This window comes from Pristis pectinata, chromosome 26 (genome assembly GCF_009764475.1).
Source record: "Pristis pectinata isolate sPriPec2 chromosome 26, sPriPec2.1.pri, whole genome shotgun sequence".
Taxonomy (NCBI): domain Eukaryota; kingdom Metazoa; phylum Chordata; class Chondrichthyes; order Rhinopristiformes; family Pristidae; genus Pristis; species Pristis pectinata.
Genome location: NC_067430.1, coordinates 30,231,319 through 30,252,140, shown reverse-complemented (window position 1 = coordinate 30,252,140; position 20,822 = coordinate 30,231,319). Strand labels below are relative to the sequence as shown.

General features: G+C 44.2%; 1 protein-coding gene across 4 annotated transcripts in view; it reads left to right on the top strand.

Annotated features, from left to right (window-relative positions):
- rap1gapa (RAP1 GTPase activating protein a) overlaps positions 1-20,822 on the top strand; it is a 302,062-nt gene that overhangs the window by 279,507 nt on the left and 1,733 nt on the right. For all 4 annotated transcript variants that reach the window (XM_052039185.1, XM_052039183.1, XM_052039182.1 and 1 more), the window contains 5 exons: positions 3,757-3,866; positions 6,061-6,174; positions 7,640-7,766; positions 10,241-10,349; positions 11,611-11,714. In XM_052039185.1, the coding sequence (XP_051895145.1) occupies positions 3,757-3,866; positions 6,061-6,174; positions 7,640-7,766; positions 10,241-10,349; positions 11,611-11,714 (564 nt within the window). The remainder of the gene's footprint in view (positions 1-3,756; positions 3,867-6,060; positions 6,175-7,639; positions 7,767-10,240; positions 10,350-11,610; positions 11,715-20,822) is intronic.

Here is a 20,822-nt window from a genome sequence, read left to right as displayed (position 1 = left end):
TGGTAACAACTTTGCTAAACTACTGTTCACAAGACTTGGGACCAGCCAGATAGTGTGATGGTATCTAGCCCATGTGGGATCTTCCTGAGTCTGCACTGGATTTCTGCAAAACAATGGTCTGAAGCTCAGGCATGTAGAATTCCATCAACATTCCCATATTGTCTATGGTCAGGGAATATCCAATGAGCCTGATCCAGGAACACCTCCCCAGCTTCACTTCTTGTCTTCCTCTCTCTGCCTCCTCTGGTGTTTAATCCAGTGCCTATTAGAGTGGTGAGCAGCTGCCCTATGATATTATAGGCGTACCAGGTCGACAGTTTGCTGATACCAGGACCCGCCTGTGTCCCTGCCTTTTGGCAAGTGCTGAAACTCTATTTACCGCTTCTGGCCGGTCAATGCCAGGAAGCTGCCACTTGGCAAATGCAGAGGAGGACTGGGAGCCCAGTGCTGTGGTACATGGCACAGCCACAGACTGCATGATTGTATCGCCAACGTACAGTGGTTTAGCAATACAGTTGTGTCTCATACACTGTCACTGGGCTGCTGTTGTCTGAAAGCACACCTTCAAGTAAATGTTTGAATCAGAGTGTAATGATTTGCTAATCACAGCATGATCTGATTATTTTATGATATCGTTTAACTGCGATATATTATTTGGGTTTTAATGTAATGAATGCGACAATAAATACACAAATTTTTAGTTAATAAATGCTAGTTTGTTACTATTAGCTAATGTTAATTTAAGTATGAATGTTTGGATAATGGTGTTATATATATAAACATTGAAATACATGGTTCTTGTAAATCATGGGAGATAATATTCACATGATATTATTCACAAGATGGTGTGTCCTTGCACTGGAGGCAGTTCGCCAGGATGATTACTGGGAAGAAGAGGTTGTCTTGTGAGGAAAGATTGAGATGGGGCCTACACATACTGAAGCTTAGAGGCGAAGGAAACACAACAGATTCTGACAAAGTAGATGTTGGGAGGATATTTCTATAGTAAGATTATCTAGAATTGGTGGGGCAAAGTCTCAGAATACAGAACTGTCCATTAAACCAGAAATGGTGGGATTTCTCTCAGAGGACTGTGAAACTTCCATACCCCAAAGAGCCGTGGAGGCCCAGCCATTAGATATATCGAAGGTTAACGAGACAGATTTTTGGACCACAGGGAAGTCGAGGGTTATGCGGATCAGGCAAGAGTGTGGAGCTGGGGCCAAGATTGGGTCAACCATGGTCATATTAAATGGCAGAGCAGGCTTGAGGTGCCTATGTTTGAACCTATACTTTGTTCTTTTCTTCCTCTGATAATTTATTTACAATTCTTTATCATTGTCAAGTGACTAAAAAGAGGGTAGGTGCCTTTATGCAGGTAATTGCTAAGTGTTTTTCCTAGTAGTATCAGAGATCGTACATTGAGCCATATCAAGTTTGCTGATCTTCTGGTTTTCACACATCCCGATGGATTTAAGTCAACAGACCCACAGAGCAACTGGAGGATATTTCCAGTGGAGTGGCTGGAGCACACTCCTTCCTGCACCAATTACAAGACAGGGTGGCCGGGACTGTTTGACTCATGACTGCAGAACATCTGCACAATCAGATTATAGTTCACTGTTCTGCAAAAGTGAAGCTAAAGGGAGATTTGTTAAAATGCCAATATTAGCTAGATTTTCTTCAAGACAATTATTTTAAAAAGTGTAACCTGAATGCTTGAGGAAAAAAATTACTAATCGCCAGAGCATTATTGTAATCAGCCAACCTTAACACATTGCGTCATGTTGTGGGAATGACACTAGAAATGGATTCCAGACATTAGTCACAGCTTTGTATTTTCTTAAACTTGATTTGTTGACTCTGTGACGTAGAGTTGGTTGGATACTTCATTGGATTACCTTGTAGAGCGGAAATTGTATTTAGACTAAGAAAGAATGGTCCATTCTTCCCCAGAACTATTCTGGGACTGATTTTCATGAAGAGAGTTCAAGAACTCTAAACCATTTTTTTATAAATAAGGGAAGATGATGGAGAAAGCAGATCTGGGAAAGAACATTTGTGCATTGCCCAGACCAGATGTACTAGGACACAGGTATCACACCTTTGCACTGTGATTAACACCGAGCTCCACAACTTCTGGATGGACTGGTGGTTTGGTGGTCTGCTGCTAACACCCACTAGGATGATATTGGCAGCAGGTCTTCCAACCCCAGGAAAGTTGAAGCTGCATCTGAAGGGATGCCATGGAGGGTAGTGATGAGGCCTCAGCTATTACAATCTACATTAGTGATGCTGATGAAGAGACCAAATGTTCTGTGACAAAATTTGTTGACAATGCAAGACAGGAGGGAAAACAAGTTGTGAGGAAGACAGAAAATCTTCAAAAGGATGCGAAAAGCCTAAATGAGAGGGTTAAAAATTTGACGAATGAAGTATAATGTGGGAAAATGTGAGATTATCCACCTGGGTAGGAAGAACAGAAAAGCAGAATGTTGGTTAACAGGAGAAAGACTCTGGAACACGGCTGTAAAGAGGGATCTGGGGGTCATAACGGTAGCAAGTTTTTAGGAAGACAATGTTGGTCTTACTGTAAGGGGAATTAAGTATAAAAGTAAGGAAGTCTTTTGCAGCTGTGGTGAGACCACATCTGGACTGCTTGCTGCAGTTTTGATCTCCTTATTTAGGGAGTGATGTACTTCCACTGGAGACAGTTCAGAGAACATTCACAAAGTTGATTCCTGGGAAGATGGGGTTGTCACATGAGGAATAGGTTCAGCAAGTTGGGCTATGCTCACTGGAGCATAGAAGAACAAGAAGTCGTAATATTGAAATGTAAGATACTGAGGGATTGGCAGGATAATCCTTCCTCTTGTGGGAGTTATTTATAACCAGGGGACATAGACTGAGAACAAGGCAGTGTCCATCAAAATGCAAACAAGGAGTAATTTCTGCTCTCAGTTAATCATCAATCTTTGGAATTTTCTTCTGCAGAGAGCTGTGGAAAGAAATTGTTGAATTCAAGGTGAGATAGACAGATTGAAGGCTGTAGGGGACTGGAGGATTTAGGGAACAGGTAGGAAATTGAGGCCAAGATCAGGTCAGCCATGATCATACTGAATGGTGGGGCAGGATCGAAGGGCCGAATGGTTAAAGTTACAGCTGTTATGAGAGGAGAGGAGAACAATAAAGGAAAGTATGATCAGTTGAACAGTTTTTTTTTAATTTTAATTGGAATAATTAAGGTTTCCAGCAAGATCCCAAAGGGTGGAATATTATAATTACTAAAGAATTAAATGTTGCCAGCAATTGAATTTGATTTTTTTCCATTAGTTTAATCCAGTGTTAGAAACTTTTTGGTTAATCAATGTGTGTGGAAATTTCTGCTCTGCCGGTAGCAAATATTGCCTGTAGAAATAGCAGGGAAGCATGTCACGTGATGCCTTAATCGCTCATTCACGCGCACCCATCACAGAACAGTGCATCCACAATGCCTCCACTGGCCCATGGAGCCCAGCTTGGGTACTTAAATATGTCTTTGCAGTGATTAGAGTGCAGTGTTAGGAGAGGTTTGTGTAGATTCTTCATATATTTCTGCTCACCCTTCTGCTCAGTAAGTTCCCACATTTAACCTGTTGACCTAGAACCATGATGTATGTGAGTGTGTGCTGCAGAGAGCAGCTGTGCGAAATGGCATAGTATAAAACACAGTCAGTTAACTGGTCTTCCAGATGACAATTCAGTATGTTTTCACAGTCCTTGATTATCCCCGGGAAGAGTCCAACAAGGAAAAAATCCGGGCCTTTCAGCTCTCGACGCAGCAGTGCCATCGGGATAGAAAACATTCAGGAGGTGGTGGAGAGAAGGTATGAGGTTTGCTGTGGTACAGTTTTACAGCAATATGTAATTCTATTGTACAACTCTTCTGGTCATTCCATTGTAATATTACTTCTGTTACGTACCAGCAACAATAGAAACGCAACGAGCCATGTATAAGTGTTAGAGACTATTTTACTAATAACTACTTGTGATAATAAGAAAAGTTAGATATTAAACATAATCCCCAAAACTAATAAACTCAAAGTGTGTGTGTGGCAAATTCCCAAACCCCAAGTCTAGGAATAGTTCTCAAAGTTCAGTTCAGCAAGTCATAAGGTGAAACGGGAGCAAAGGCTTTTACAAAACCACCGACTGAAGAGAGAATGTAGAGAGAAATTACGAAATCCACATGTTCCACGATGGAACCCATACGACACCTCAATCTCTGATGATCTCCATTGCTTTGTTCCAAAGTATCTGCCACCCCGAAGGCATTCGATACGTGGCCGCCCACACAAATACCTGTTTCCCACTACAGGTTAACGACAAAGTGGACTCCACTTGATTGCTCCAAAAAATCCATACATGGATTGTAGTGACAGACACAGCTATTGTCTTCATCCAGTGATACGGAGACTAGCAGTCAGTCTCTGTCTCTCTGTCTCTCTGTCTCTCTCTCTCTCTCTCTCTCCCTCTCCCCCCCTCCCTCCCTCCATCCCCAACCCTCTGTGCAAAACAGCCAGCACGTTGTTATAGTCTTGCTGTCTTGGAGATAACACCACACACACACACACTACTCTACTGTCCAGGTGCCTTAAAGGGACATTCATCAAATAGCAACCTGGCTCATAACACTTCCAATGATCCACTTCCAAATTAACAGTATGCCTTCCTTCTGATTAAAGGGGGTTTGAATAATAACCTCACTCAGTGTTGATGGGTTTTTGTTCCAAAAGATCATCTTATCAAACCCCAGAATAAAAACAACTCAGCTGGTTCACAACGCAAAGACAAGTAGACCATTCACTCCCCCTCCACCAATGACGACAGCTGCAATGTGTACCATCTTCTAAATCTACTCATCCAGGCTGCTCCACCCGCACTGCCCAAACCTGGGAGCTTTACCACTGAGAAGGACAGAAGCAGGGGGACACCACCACATCAGGTTCCCTTCCAATCACACACTAGTCCAACTTGCAAGTATATAGGTACAAAAGCCTGAAAGCACATACCACCAGGCTCAAAGATAGCCTCTATCCCACTGTTATAAGACTATTGAACAGTCCCCTAGTACGATAAAATGGACTCTTATTCCCACAATCTACCTCATTATGACCTTGCACCTTATTATTCACCTGCACTGCACTTTCCCTGTAACTGTAACACTTTATTCTGCATTCTGTTGTTGTTTTCCCTTGTACTACCTCAGTGCACTGTTGTGATAAAACGATCTGTATGGATGGCATGCAAAACAAAGTTTTTCACTGTACCTTCGTACTTGTGACAATAATAAACTAATTTACCTATTTACCAATACCTTCATCTTTGCTGGGTCTAAGTCCTGGAACTCCCTCCCCAGCAGCACAGTAGGAGCATCTTCACCAGGATGTTCTGTTTCTACTTCAGCTATCCAGACTAATCCCACTTCCCAAGCTCACAATCTGTAGCCGTGAAGGTTAGTGCATTCCAAGCACTCATCCAGGTGCTTCTTACGTGAGGTGAGAATTGCTGAGCCCACCACCCTCACTGGGTCTAAATCCCAGAACTCCCAACCCAACACCGCACTGAACGCAGCAGTACGAGGAGGGTCGTAACCACCTTCTCCAAGATGGTGAGGGACAGGCAATAAATACCAGCCATGCCATTTGATTCTATGTCCTATGGATAAGTAATGATCTATATGTACTCTAGCACAAGATTAAGGTTATGCTGTAAAGTCAGAGGCGTCACCTTTCAGATGAGATGTTAAGCTGATGCCCTGACTCTTCTCTCAAATAGATCTGAAGGATCTCACCACTATTTAAAAACGTTGTTCCCTTTTCACTGTGTAGCGTATCCATTTGTCAAGTGCAGCACTCCTGCTCCAGCACTTCATGGAGTATTCTACACAGGTGCCTGTTTAAGTTGCCCACTCAATCGTAGTCCTTTATAAAATGTTAATGAAAGTGCCGTTGTGCAGATATTCTTTCCCTGTACAAATGCTATTGGGTTTTCAAGTCCCCTGTCCTTTGATACCCACAGAGAGAGCACATCAAGTACTCAGAAGACCCCAGACAGTGGTCATATATCACAGGAACCAAAGTCTGAAAACTCGTCCAATCAGAGTTCTCCCGAGATGCCCACAACAAAGAACAGGTGTGTGCAATCCCTTTAGATGTTGACAGAATTTGTAAGCTATTAAAATGCACCCTCTCTATCAATGAAATCACCTTACTCCCATAGAAGGGGAATAAGACTTGTGCTAAATGCTGCTTTTCAATGCAACTTTGTACCTTTCACCCTTGCTCACTCACGTGCTGTCTCCAACAAGGGCAAAGGCAGAGAATACAGGCAGGTCGGAGGTTTTCAAACCATCGCATGGCTCCGGTTCCTCCATCCCTGCCACTTCTGTAACCACCTTCAGCTCTGCACTCTCCAGTGCTGGCCTTTTGTGCATCATTGGATCTAATCTCTCTCCCATCGCATGCATTGCCTTCAGCTGTCAAAGCCCTCAGCTCTTTCCCTTCATGGGAGCTGTGGTGAGGACAGTAACAGACCTCAGGGAGATATTGACAGGCCGGGGGGATGGGCAGACAGGTGGCAGATAAAGTTTAATGCTGAGAAATGGAAAATGTTACATTTGGTAGGAGGAATGAGAAGAGAGAGGCAGCACAAGAACAGAGAGACGTAGGGTTACATGAGTGTAGCTCAGGTCAGAGTGAGAAAATGGTTTAAAAAGCACAGGATCCTGGACTTCATAAATAGAAGCATTGAGTACAAGAGCAAGGAATTCCTGATCAACCTTTATAAACTGCTGCCCTGCTGTGGAGGCTACTGGAGGTAGATTCAATTGAAACGTTCTAAAGGGATCCAATTCAACTCCTCGTCCACAATGTAGCTGAAGTAAATCATGCACATCAAAGTGGGTCAGTGGTTATGTCTGTGACCCAGCCTTTGTGGCAAAGAGGACCAGCCCAGAATGATGGGGTGACTGATATCCACTGTTACTTCTTGTGATTGCATGTGTCTGGTTAACTGAGAACATCTGGAGGTCAACCTCTCTGCCAGTTGCTACCTGTAATTGACTCAGATTGGGTTTTATGGTAGATAAAACCAACATCACAGAACTGGCCTGTTTTATCTAAGAGCCTTATCAGCTGAAGTCACTCTGAAAATTAATTATGTGAAGAGGCTTCTCTCAGCCTTTTCCTCTGCCCTTTTTAATTTTGTCTTTTTTTCTTTCTTTTAATCCAATCTTTCTTCCCCCCTCTTTATTTCGCTTTCTGTAAATGACTTCACACTGAATTCTCTATTTTTAACTGCCCAGTAAATCAGACCCAAGGACAGATCAGTTCCCACAGACTTGACCATTTCTGGTGGCACACACTGTGTCCGTGTCACATTTATGGACTGAACAAGTCTCAAAACCACCAGTACTTGAGGCAGATTCAGTTTAGTTTTTCAAGGTTTTCAAAACAGGAAATGTAAACTTTGATCTTATCTCATGGAATCTGAACTGACCGAGAGTCCTCAGACATTAGGCTGAGGGCAATTAACCTTGCCATTTCTTCAGAAGGTAAGGAGTCATCCAAGGTAAATGTACGTTTCTCTTTACTTGCAGAGTAATAATAAACCAGAAGGCTCCAAGCGAAGGTGTTCAGGATCTCTCCCGCTCGTCATCAAATGCCAGTAGTTTTGCAAGTGTTGTGGAGGAAAATGAAGCACCTGAAGATTATGACACTGGGATGGTAACCAACACATCAACACACACGGAGATTTTGTTCAACTCCAGAAAAGGGTCACTGTGATCCTATAGTTGTTGCTATAGTCAACACCCATTCTGCTCCTTTTACGTTTATCCTTTCCCTCTCCTGGGAAAGACTTTCATGCTTGGTACAGATCTCCTTGGATCTGCAGCCCTCTGCTACTTGCCCAGGTGGCATTTCTAGTCTGAGCAATGGTGAATCACAGGACATCTGGCTATAACAGCCATAATGTCCATCAGGAGTCCTTAACGCTGATGGGGAGAAGGAAACTGGGGAATTCCTTCTGCCTATTCCCCTCCAGGCTTTAAACCATCCCCACAGCCTCCCTAAAATAAATACAGAAATCCCTGATCCACTAGTCTAACAATCCCACAGATGCTGCAAATCTGAAACAAAACAGAAATGTGGGAGATGCTCAGCAGATCAGGTAGTATCCACAGAGAGAGATGGGAGTTAATGTTGCAAGGTTCACCTGAACGCGCCTTCCCCAAGTTTTCTAATCCCTCTTACTCACTGTAATGTGTAACAGGAGCAACCCCAAAAGTAAAAATTAGTTCTGATTTAACCTGACTTGAAAAGTTGATCCTCTATAGATGCTGCCTGGCCTGTTGAGCATTGCCAGCATTTTCTGATTTATCTTCCTCCAAATAAAACAGGACGTTTCTCATGTTAACACAATCTCCAAGGTTAATTTTTATCTCTCAGTGTTGGACCAATCCAATAACCTCCTGGCCAGTGCAGCTCAGCAGAGTTATAAAGGATTGTGAAAACATTTCCATGTGGAAGCAAAGCCTGACATAAAAAGGGTTAAATTGCTAGAAATACGCAGCAGGTCAGGCAGCATCTGTGGAGAAAGAAACAGAAAGTAACATTTCAGGCCTTTCATCAGACTGGATTAGACTTTAACAACCCGTGACAAAGATCGGAACAAGCCTTTTGAAACTATTTTAATGTACAACTGCACAACACCAGCACAGTCTCCCTGTCCCTGTGGGTATGTTCATGCCTCTTTAGGTTTAGATGCTCCCCGTTCCCCACCACCAACACCACACACTCTGGTCTGGCCAACACGGTGGACAGGTGGCACCTCCCCGGCCTCGTGGTGGGAGCTGTGTGGCCATCTGGTCTTCAGCAGGACAGGAGTCCAAGTGGCTCAGCAGGACTGAGAGAAGGGGAGAGAGGGAGGGACAGAGAGAGAGAGAGAGACTGACAGAGAGGAAGAGACTAACAAAGAGAGTCTGAGAGAAAGAAAGAGACCAACAGAGAGAGAGAGAGGGACTGACAGAGAGAGAGACTGATAAAAAGCAAGAACAACTATTGAAAGCAGTTCCAGCCCATTCAGTGTACAGTGAGGTGGTCCCACTTGTGTCTTCTGATACTCAGTTCCATTGGTTCCTCACACCTGACCCTTTGATGGTGCTGCCCTCCCACTTGATGCCAATCCTGTTCACAGTTGACATCCTCTGGCAGAAGGCAGTACACCATGATCACCCTGTAGAAACAAGTTGGCTGTATCACAGCCATCCCCAACAACCTGCTCCCCCATCCCCACCCACCTTGTAACCTGTCCCAAAAACGCTGAGCCCAATCCACCGTCCACCGAGCCCCTCTGGGGAGGATCAGCAGATCAGGGAATGCCTGTGAAGAGGAAGGTCGTGTTAGAGCTTCAGGGTTCCTGGGGTGAAATGGTTAGAGTCAGAGTAATACAGCACGGAAACAGGCCCTTCTGACCAACTGGTCCATGCTGACCAAGATGCCCAACTGCTAGTCCCATTTGCCATGTTTGGTCCATATCATCTAAACCTTTCCTGTCCACGTACCTGTCCAAATGTCTTCTAAACCTCTACCACTTCCTCAGGCAGCTCGTTCCACATCCCCACCACCATCTGGGTGAAAAACCTACCCCTCAGATCCCCTTTAATTCTCTCCCCTCTCACCTTAAACCTATGTCTTCTAGTTTTAGACTCCCCTACCCTGGGAAAAAGACTGTGTGCATTCACCCTATCAATGCTCCCCATGAAGTTATACACCTCATGCTTGTGCCAGGAAATGATAAACAATTCTGTAAGGTTCAGTGGAATGAAATTGTGGGAAGTAACGTACTCTGAGAGAGAGTGGCAGGATAGACAGTGGGAGTCTGGAGCCAGCCTGGTCTGAGTGATATTTCCAGTCCCTTTCTGTGGGTCTGCATCCACACTGTGTAAATTCCTTCAAGGCCAGATGAGTGTTTGGCTGCGTTCCAGCAGTTTTATGACCGTTATTGTGTTAATAATCCAGGTTATTGAATTAATCAATGAATTCCCCAACTATCGCTCCACAATACCACCATTCCTCCAACGCTGCCATTCTAAAGTTAATTTTCATTTTATTTACATATTTTGCTCGGTACTTTTCTCTCCACCACAGGACTCAACTCCAGCCACAGGTCAACCTCCCCTGTTATTTTGTGCCTACAGGACAGTTTATCCTCCAACGCATCTCATAAGCGGGATTCCTTCACCTACAGCACATGGTTGGATGACAGCGCCAGTAACACCAGTGCACACAGTGCTGGGAGCTCTACAGGTGGGTTCAGGCAGCTTCTTGCCCCATACACCTCTCTACATAGACCTCGATTAGTCATTCATCAGCTTTCCTTGGTACCCGTTAACAAGCCTTGAAGCTCGGCAAAAAGCATCTGTTCATCTCAGCTTGTGTTCTCCATTTCCTGTGGTTCTTGTCCTTCTTTCAGCCCAGTGACTGGAGCACCGACTGTTAGTCCTTCCTAGTATCTCCAGTGCCCTCTTCCCCACTCTCTCCCTTTGGAATGTTTCTGTTTGGGAATTCTGAGCCCACCTTGCACCTGAGGTTTATCTGAAACAGGCAAGCCCTGTGGACACCGGTCACTGAGTGGATCTCACAGGCTGGTCCCAGGCAGCAGTCAGCGGGAGATCCTGGGGTTTGAATAACAGGAACCCTCACTTGGGTCTGGCAGTGATCTCAGATGTGGCGTTGGTCCAGGAGAGGCAGGGCTGATCCACTGACAGGGTCCGTAAACAAATGTGAGGCTCCTCATTAGTACAGGATCTAGGATCCAACAGACTGATGCAGTTCACCCATTGGGGAGTAGCAGCCCTGCAACCAGAAAAGAATTCCTTTTTGTACCCGTTGTTCCAAGTTATTCATCTCTATGATCACTGCAACCCAGGAAAGTGGTGTTAAATAACTTTGAAAACACTGTGAGTACAATTTACAACAATATACATAGTTCCCATTGACTTCAGTTCTTTAGAAGGACAAACCAGCAACTTGCAGATCCTGATGCAGGGTCTCAACCCAAAACGTCAACTACCCCTTCACCTCCACAGATGCTGCTCGACCAGCTAAGTTCCTCCAACATGGAGAAACCAGAGTCTGCAGCTGCTGGAATCTGGAGCAACAAACAAGAAGCTGAGGGAACTCAGTGGGTCAGGCAGCATCTGTAGAGGGAAATGGACAGTCGATGTTTCGGGTCAAGATACTTCATTTGGACTCTTGAAGAATGGTCTCAACCTGAAACGTTGACTGTCCATCTCCATCCACAGATGCTGCCTGACCCGCTGAGTTCCCCCAGCTTCTTGTTTATAGTTCCTCCAGCAGTTTGTTTTTGCTCCAGATTCCAGAGCTGCAGTCTCTGGTGTCTCCAACTTTCAGATCCCCTTGAGCCACATGGTCTTAGGCACTGCGATCTCTTTGGTAGCTTTGGGGCTGAGGTAACTTTCCTGCCTGTTCGCCCACATGTTTTGTTCGTTCTTCTTGTATTTGGTCTCACATGCACTACCCTCTGCCAATTCCCCGGTGTCCGTAGGTGGACCTCGCCCTCTACTCCTGGACGCTAACAAGATCGGTGAGTTACCCCGGCCCGAGATCAAAATTAAGCTTGAGAAATCTGAACCACAGAAATTCTGCCAGGTAAGAAGATGCATTCCCTGTATGTTCATAGTTTAATTCTTCAATGTTGGCATTGTGTTTCGTGCATGTCTATTCTGTAAAACCCCAGCTTGAAGTTTGCTGCCTACAATGGTCCCTTCAAAGTTGATTGAGCTTTAATTTTATTTTCCAAATGCATCTATAATTTCCAATGATCTTGCCTGCTGTTGGTTTGGTTGTTCAATGGACCTGGTACCCATTACTCTGTCAGTCTAGCAGGCAGCTAGATAGGAAATGGTCCTGCCATTAAATCCATCTGGGCATCATTGAGAATGGCCCCCATGATCTCCTCCCTGCAAATAACAGTTGAAAATTTCTCAAAAATTATACTGAGAGTTTTCTAGAACCTCACTTACTTTCCCTCACATCCAGACGCACAATTTGTTTTCACATCTAGACCTCAGAAAATAGACCAACTGCTCAAGAGAATCTCCAGTATCGAGAATGCACAGTATAAATTGTAAGGGAATCTTTGCAATGTTGTGGGGATGTGCAAGGGACTGAGATAATTGGATGGTCTTTTCAGAGCCTAGTACAACATAATGGGCGGAATAGCCTCCAGCTTTGATTCTAAGAGTCTCAACTAGAAGCAGTTCCATTTATTTTGCGCCCTTTTAGTGCCCACCCATTGTATATGAAGAACTCCAGGATACCACCTCAATGCAGAAACAGCTTCCCAGCTGATCACAGCAAGTTTGCCTGGTTTGTTTATACCTCCCCCAATCTTCAAAACAGGTTGCCAGGCATTAGTTAATCCGATGCAAAACAGGAAACAAAGCTGGAACCTTCTTTCAGTGGGGTTCAGTCACCCAGAGTTGATGGCTTGTTGTGATATATAACAATATAATGGAATATGTGAAGACACAATATACTGTATATTTAGCAATATGTATATATTTAACATCTAGCTCTCTGGAATTATTAACAAGCGCAGTTAATAATTCCAGGGAGCTAGATGTTAGTGAGGGCTGTACTTGCAACATTTAAATTTCATGCAAACTGTGTATTTTGCATGTAGTTCCACGATTAGAATCAGCCACTTACTTATCTGTACTAAAGTGAAATCTCAGGACTACGTGTGACCATTTCATCCTCTGTTCTCCGAGAGTAGATCAGTTGTGAAGCACTAACTGTACTTTTCCACTGGAAATGGCATTTGTTAAATTTGGCATTACATTTGTTAAATGGATGAAGTTACCTTGCATTCTGAAGCACAAGTCCAAGCAAGCCTGAGATCTGTTTGCATTGATCATAATCTGGTGTCACTAACCAAGGATTTCCATTGTAACGTATTGGCTGGTTGGCTTTGACCATTCTGGCTGTGATAGAACATAGAACACTACAGCACAGTACAGGCCCTTCAGCCCACAATGTTGTGCCGGCATTATGACCCCCTGTTGAGATGAAAGGAAAATACTGAAATGTGTGATGGAGCAATTCATGCATTCAGCTCACACTGTGTCAGAACTGTCAGTTCAAACTGCTCTATATGGCCATACCTCTGTAGAATATTGGAAAACTAAGATTCAGATTAAGTACGAGTCGTAAGAACTTGTATCAGCTGAATGTGTGTAATCAAGATATTTTAGATCGATGGGATAATGTTGACATCTAGATAAAAGCTTTTAAAGTTGGATGGTGATACAAAACGTGACTGGACCAGGCAATGGGTAGACACAAGTACAGCGATTCTTTCATTACAAGCAGCAATGACCTTCAGCCGCGGGGAGGAAGATCTCAGCAGTTGAGGATAGTAGACAGTTGCTAGTACAACGATGGAACCAGAACTGTGCCAGAGTATTGCTCTATTATTGTCACACGTACAGAAAGGCAGTGACAAGCTTTTGTTTGCATGCCATCCCGTCAGATCATTCCATATGTAAGTACATCAAGGTAGTACAAAGAAAAGCAGAATATTGTAGTTACAGAGAAAGTACAGTGCAAAGTACAGTCCTGAGATGTCGATCATTATCTCCTGCCCGGGGCATCTCCTGACCTGAAGCAGTGGAAGTGATCCTTCACCTCTCACTGCCCCTGTAAACCAGTGTCCAGTGGCTTGAATGGGCCTGGCTGGACAAGCGACAAGAAGCTTCCCACTCCTCTGTAGATGCTCAGCTTGGGTTGGTTATCTGAGTCAGATTCTCCTGCACTTGGGCTCCCAGTATGTCTGCCAGCCAGAAGATGATGCATGTTCCAGACTGGCAAATGGGAACCTCCACTGGCTTAGTTTAGGGTGATGATGGTCATGTGCTATCTCGTTAGCCTTCTGTCCACTCTTCATTCTTACTTCTAGTCTTTAGTACCTCAATGTCTGCCTGCTCCTGATGTTCATGCCGCACTAGGTATCCATCGCCCACCCCCCTCCCACATATCACCGTCTCTGAATGCCACCAGTCCATAATCTGAGTCCAAGTTGTTCCTATAGATCGAGTGGCTCTTTCCAACCCAGCCCTGGTCACTTGGCTTGCTGCTATTGGCTGCTTACTTCAGCCAATGTCTTCTCCAGTTTGATCCTGAATTTCCACTGGATCTGGAATCCTCACTGGCTGTACATGGGCAACTTAATTTGGAAACCTAGAAACACCCCCAACATAGAGTTCTCCACAGTGTACCTGGGATTTTTTTTCCTTAAATTCAGTGTGGAGGTGGTTAAGATTTCATTTCTTAATGGATTTTAATATGGTTGTGTAGCATAGTGGCAAAGTAACTCAACTATTTCGGGATCATTAATCTAATGATACGAGTTCAAATCCCACCATGGCATCTAGGGGATTTGAATTCATGTAATTTAACAAATCTGAAATTAAATCTAGTCTCTGTTTCTTTAAAACTATCTGGTTGTCATCTGGTTCACCAATGTCCTTCAGGGAAGGAAATCCGCCATCCTTACCCAGTATGGCCTTGTACTTCAGACCACCAGTGGTCGACTTTAATTGGCTCCTCATGTCAAGGCCAATTAGGGATGGACAATAAATGCTGGCATTGCCTGTGATGTCCACATCCCTTAAACAAATAAAAATTGAAGGAAATTGGTAGTGAGTTTCTATCGGTTATGCACATCACCATCGATAGTGCAGTTACACTTGCATTGGCAATCTCCCTGCTCACCACTTCATCAGACCCAGTTAGTTAAACATTCCAGAGATGGTGTACAGAAAGGGGACCATAAGGGGAAGGTATGGGAGAAGCATTGGTGAATATAGATGATAAAACAAGATTACGAGGATGTTGCCAGGACTTGAGGGACTGAATTATGGAGAGAGGTTGAGCAGGTTGGGACCTTACTCATTGGAGCGTAGGAGACTGAGGGGTGACTGAAGGGTGTATAAAATCATGAGGGGCATAGATAGGGTGAATGCACACAGTCTTTTCTCCCCAGGTTAGGAAATAAAAAAAACTAGAGGGCATAGGTTTAAGGTGAGAGGGGAGAGATTTACTAGGAACCTGAGGGCAACTTTTTCACCCAGAAGGTGGTCAGTGTATGGAACGAGCTGCCAGAGGAAGTGGGTGAGACAGGTATGTTAACAACATTTAACAGGTACTTGGACAGGTATATTGGATAGGAAAGGTTTGGAGGGATATGGGCCAAACATGAGAAAATGGGCCTAGCCCAGACGGGAATCTTGGTCGACGTGGACCAGTTGGGCTGAAGGGCCTGTTTCCGTGCTGTATGACTCTATGAGATGAGTCAAGCCAAAGCATTGGGAAATCCTCTCAAAAATGGAGAGGGACGGCGCTCAAATATACCAGTCAGGGCCCCTCCAGAGTAAGTGAAAGGAACGAGGCATGGCTTGTCCAGCCTGAATAATGTCAGAACAAAAATTCAGATAAAGTTGGGGAGACCTGGTGAATGAAAGAATGATGGGAGGAAAGAGTAACCAGGTCCTTGTAACTGAGTGCCCCGGGCAATAAGCTCACTGCAGGAAATGGCAGGTTATCGTCACTGGAACAGGTGGGCTCGAGGATTGAGGAGAGAATGGGGACAGCAAGATGCCAGTGTGGATATTCAGCATGAAACAGTTGTAATCAATCATTTTGTTTGTTGCTTTTAACTATATTGAATCAGGCAGGAAGCAAAATCACATTAGGAACAAAATGTTCACTGAAAGTTTCCAAGTAGTACAATGAGGAAATGTTACTGCCACAAGAGTTGTACCACTGTTAAGCACACACATATTCTACAGCAACAATTATTTAAGAGGCAATAGTTTGAAATTCCATTGAATCATTTCCTGCTGACACAGTAGACTCATGGAGCTGCTGTGTTCAATCTATTTTACTTTCTTTTTCAGCCAGTAGCCTGTCTGCTGACCAAGCCCACTGCCTTTCATATGCATTATGTTATGTCTATCAGTTTATGTTTTACCTGCATGGAAGGTGACGTTGTGCAGCAGAAGTTTATCACTGTACATTTACATTGTTTGATCAGTTTTAAAGATCTTGGGAACTGGAATGAAAAGCTGATTCTTTTAGACTAAAATTAGATGTATTTCAATGTAACTTTCTTGCAGCAAGATCTGGAGAAATAAATATTGAAGCAGTTTAACAGAAAGGTAAGTTCGAAACAGGTATAAATGACTTTTTGAAATTCTGAAGCTTTGTAAACTAACATGTCTAATTAATTGGTGTTTCTTACTCACATGCTTGCTCTTGTCTGTCTTAAGTGCTTTGTGCTGTCTGCTTTGACAGTGGTTGGTCTGCCTGTCATTTGCATATCAGATCTTGGCAAGTGCAATAGCTGCATGATGGCAAATCCCGAGGATGTCACGAAGCTGAGACTATGGTCACCTTTCAGGAAGCAGCCTGAGTGTAGTCAATGTGTAATCATTAATAGACTGAGATAAGATCGAAAACAATCTGCCTTGTGTAGCAGTCCTATATTAAGTTCCTCATCTCCCCTGTGGATGCTGGGACGAGACCAGAAAGCAGAAAGGTGAATCAGTGTTGCTGCCCTCATCTCAGAGTGTCTTTGGTTGTGTACATCATGATCATTACTGTAGTTCCACTTGTGTTTGCATCCCCTCTACCACCGCCCAAGATCCAATTAGTCAAACTTCCCACAGACTTTAGTAGCCTGTTCTTCATGGAATTTAACAGGTCACAATGAGAATATATGGTATCCATGCTGATCTAGTCCCCACACAGTTAATTCTAAATTAATTACGAACAGCCACTTTTTATGTTCCATTATCTCAGACAATAATTACAATACTGCAAGGTCTTGTGACATTTGTATATTCCTCAAGAGTGCTGACTGATAAAAGGGAATGTTATAAAATATTCAGATTCATGAATGATTCCTTACTCATTAAAGAGAAGATATTCAATAATTAAAGCCTACAATGAATATTTTGACTTCAATGAATAATGAAGACAAATTACAACTTGATTCATGCTTTGTAGTGTTGCTTCCACTGATCTTTCAGAACAATTTCTATGGGGTGGAAAATTGCATCAAGCTGCAAACATTTCTCAGGCAAAATCTTGACAAGTTTTACAGTGGGACAATCTCCTTCCACGATTGGGCTGGGGCGGGATTGATTGGGGTGACTATGGCTTCCCAGGTAACTGTTTTAAACCCGCATGAGGTAAATACAGAGAGAGTGGGACAGTGCAGAATCAGAGGGTGTGGTGTCAGAGTAAGGGGGTGCCCAACGTACATCAGGAAGAGAATCAAGGGTTATGGAGAGAAGGCAGGAAAGGCATTGCAATAAAACATTTAAAGTAGAAACATTTTGAGTGCTGGGGCTTTGCTCCATGTCTCCAGCACAGTTTCAGAGCCAGCTAACATACCTGTGGGCCATTTAGTCATGCTGGGCAGGATCTTGGAGCTACAGGTCTGAGCTCCATTCGCCGTCAATGAATGGGGTCGGATCATTTAAAGTGGGAGAGGTCAAGGGTGGGGATGTGGATATCCATTCCTCCTGTCTCCACAGGGTGGCTTTTTCTGCCCAGTTCCAGAATTGGGCCTCTGCTCATTGGAACTCAAGTTCCTGATAGGAGGGGGTCTGGTTACCTTCTGCAAGGGGACTATTAAGATCATAAGCACTGGGAAGAGGATTTAGTCCCTCGAGCCCACTCAGCCAATCAATAGGACCATGGTTGATCTGACATTCCTCAAGTCCACCTTCCTGCCCTTTGCAATAACCTGGCCACTCTCAATGTCTCATTCAGTTCCCTCTTTTGATGTTGCAAGAACTGTGATACCCACAAAATCAGACTGCACCAAAACCTCTCTAAAACTCCAGCATATCTCCTGGCAAATGAGGTGGCTTAAGAAGGCATCTCTTTGTTCTGGTTTCCCTCTCCAAAGGATGTTGTTTCTCTTTGTTCACTGGTCAGCCAAGAGGAGCAACAGCTGATTCCTACTCCCAAGAGTAGAAACACCGCAGTCAAATGCCATGTTCCTACCATGAGCAAGTTCAGTGCAGGCAGAGGGTTGTGGTCGGTGGGTGTTGGTGAAGGTAATGGAATAGGGAGATGGTGTTGGTGGCAGTTCTGCCCTCTGCCTCTGCCTGTACATCTGGGTTGGTTGCTACACCTTGCAGGAGGGTAACTGGCAAGTTATTGCAACAGACCAAACTTTACAAGGGATAATACAATCAATGTAGAAGCTTGGCTTGTGTGTTTTGCCAGCCAGGGGCTGAATTTCACACCAGACCAAGAACTAGCTGTTACCCTGTCTGCTTCAGCAGTTGTGTCATTATGTTACCTGTGCATTAACCCTGCTTGCTTCCTCTCTGTCTTGTTCAATTCCCACTTTCAATGTTGTCAGTACAACCTGCAATATCAGCCAATGGCAAAACCTCACCAAAATCCAGTCGTCTCATTTACAGTCCAAGTACCCTGTTCTGGTCTCCCCATCCACTCCATGTCATCCTTTCACATTTTAAGCATCTCAGTTATATTACACGTCAACCTTTAGAAGGGAATACAAGTCAGTTTATGCAGCCTGTCCCCCCCGATTTAACCCTTTTTAATCTCTTGCATCATCCTGGTGAAACTGCAGAATAAACACCTCCAGAGCCAATGCGTAACCCAAATATGAACAGTGTCTTCCAGCTGGGATCTGACCAAAGTTCTGTCCAGTTGGAGTGTAGCTTTGTCCTATTCCATGTCCTTCCTGATTACTTTCTCTCCAAGCATCTGCTTTGGTGATTCATGCACTCTAAGACTCAAAACCTCTTGCTCTTGCCCAGTTCTTAGTCTCTCACCACTGGGGGAATTTATTCAATCATCTACTTAGATCCAAAGTAAATCCTCTCAAATTTCTGTCCATGGGATTCCCTTTTCTAGTTTTGTCTACTCATTTTGAGCTCGCATCTACACAACTCACTGTATCTTTAACTTTGGGACTGATTGCACACCTGCATCGACATCTCTCTATTCCTCCCTCCAATTCATTAACATATGATGAAAACCGAGGGTTACCTCCAGTGCAGACCCTGGGAAACACTCTGTCACACGCTAACCATTAGAAAAAATCCCAGTGATGCCTGCCCATGGCCTGGAAGAGATCCAACCACCTAAGTTTTGGGATGAGAGGGTTGTCCCCTCTCTTGGCTAAAGAAGTTGGATCTGTATTCTTTGGGGTTTAGAAGAACGAGCAGTTATCGTATTGATCCTAAGGGGACATAACAGGGTGAGATGTTTCCACTAGTGGGAGATTCTTGATGAGGGACATAATTACAAGTTAAGGAGCAGGTCATTTAAACCAGGGGGTGGTGAGTCTCTGGAATTCTCCACCCAAGGGGAGTGGCAGCTTGTTCAGTGAATATGTTTAAGAGGTAAGTAAATTTATGAAAGATTGTGGACTGGAGGGTTATGGGGAACTGACAGAGAGGAGTTGAGGCCTGGGGTAGATCAGCCACGGTCACGGTGAATGGTGGATCAAGTGACCTACTCTTGCTCCTGTTTTCTTGCATTCTTGTATCTCACAGAACATAGAACATAGAACAGTACAGCACAGTACGGGCCCTTCAGCCCAGCATGTTGTGCCGACCTATATAAACCTACCCCATGATCAATCTAACCCTTCCCTCCTACACAGCCCATAACCCTCCATTTTTCTTACATCCATGTGACTATCTAAGAGTCTTTTAAATGTCCCTGTTGTATCAGCCTCCGCCACCACGCCCGACAGTACATTCCAGGCACCCACCACTCTCTGTGTAAAAAAAACTTACCTCTGACATCTCCCCTAAACTTTCCTCCACTCACCCTAAACGGAAGTCCTCTGCTATTGGCCAATGTTTCCCTGGGAAAAAGGTGCTGGCTGTCCACTCTATCTATGCGTCTCATAGTCTCATACACCTCTATCAAGTCACTTCTCATCCTGCGTCGCTCCAAAGAGAAAAGCCATAACTCGCTCAACCTTTCCTCATAAGAAATGTTCTCTAATCCAGGCAGCGTCCTGGTAAATCTCCTCTGCACCCTCTCTAAAGCTTCCACATCCTTCCTATAATGAGGCGACCAGAACTGAACACGATACTCCAAGTGCGTTCTAACCAGAGTTTTATAGAACTGCAACATTACCTCGTGGCTCTTGAACTCTATCCCCTGACTAGTGAAGTCCACAGCTCTCCAGGATGCAGAAATCCATGGGCTCACCAACATTTTAGTGAAGTGATTCACTAAGTTCAGTCTTAAATAGCCAGGCCTCAAACTACACCTTCTGGTCCTAGACTCCTCAACCAGGGGAAACATCCTCCCCACGTCCAGCCTGTCGAGCTCTTTAGGAATTCTGTAAGTTTGAATGAGATGCCCCCCTCATCCTTCTAACCCCTAAAAAATGCCGTACCACTCTAGAACCATAGAAAACTACAGCACAGAAAACAGGCCATTTGGCCCTTCTAGTCTGTGCCGAAACATTATTCTGCTAGTCCCATTCACCTGCCCCCAGCCCATACCCCTCCAGACCTCTCTCGTCAATGTATCTATCCAATTTATTCTTAAAAGTTAAGAGCGAGCCTGCATTTACCATGTCAGATGGCAGCCCGTTCCACACTCTCACCACTCTTTGAGTGAAGAAGTTCCCTCTAATTTTCCCCCTAAACCTTTCCCTTTTCACCCTAAAGCCATGTCCTCTCA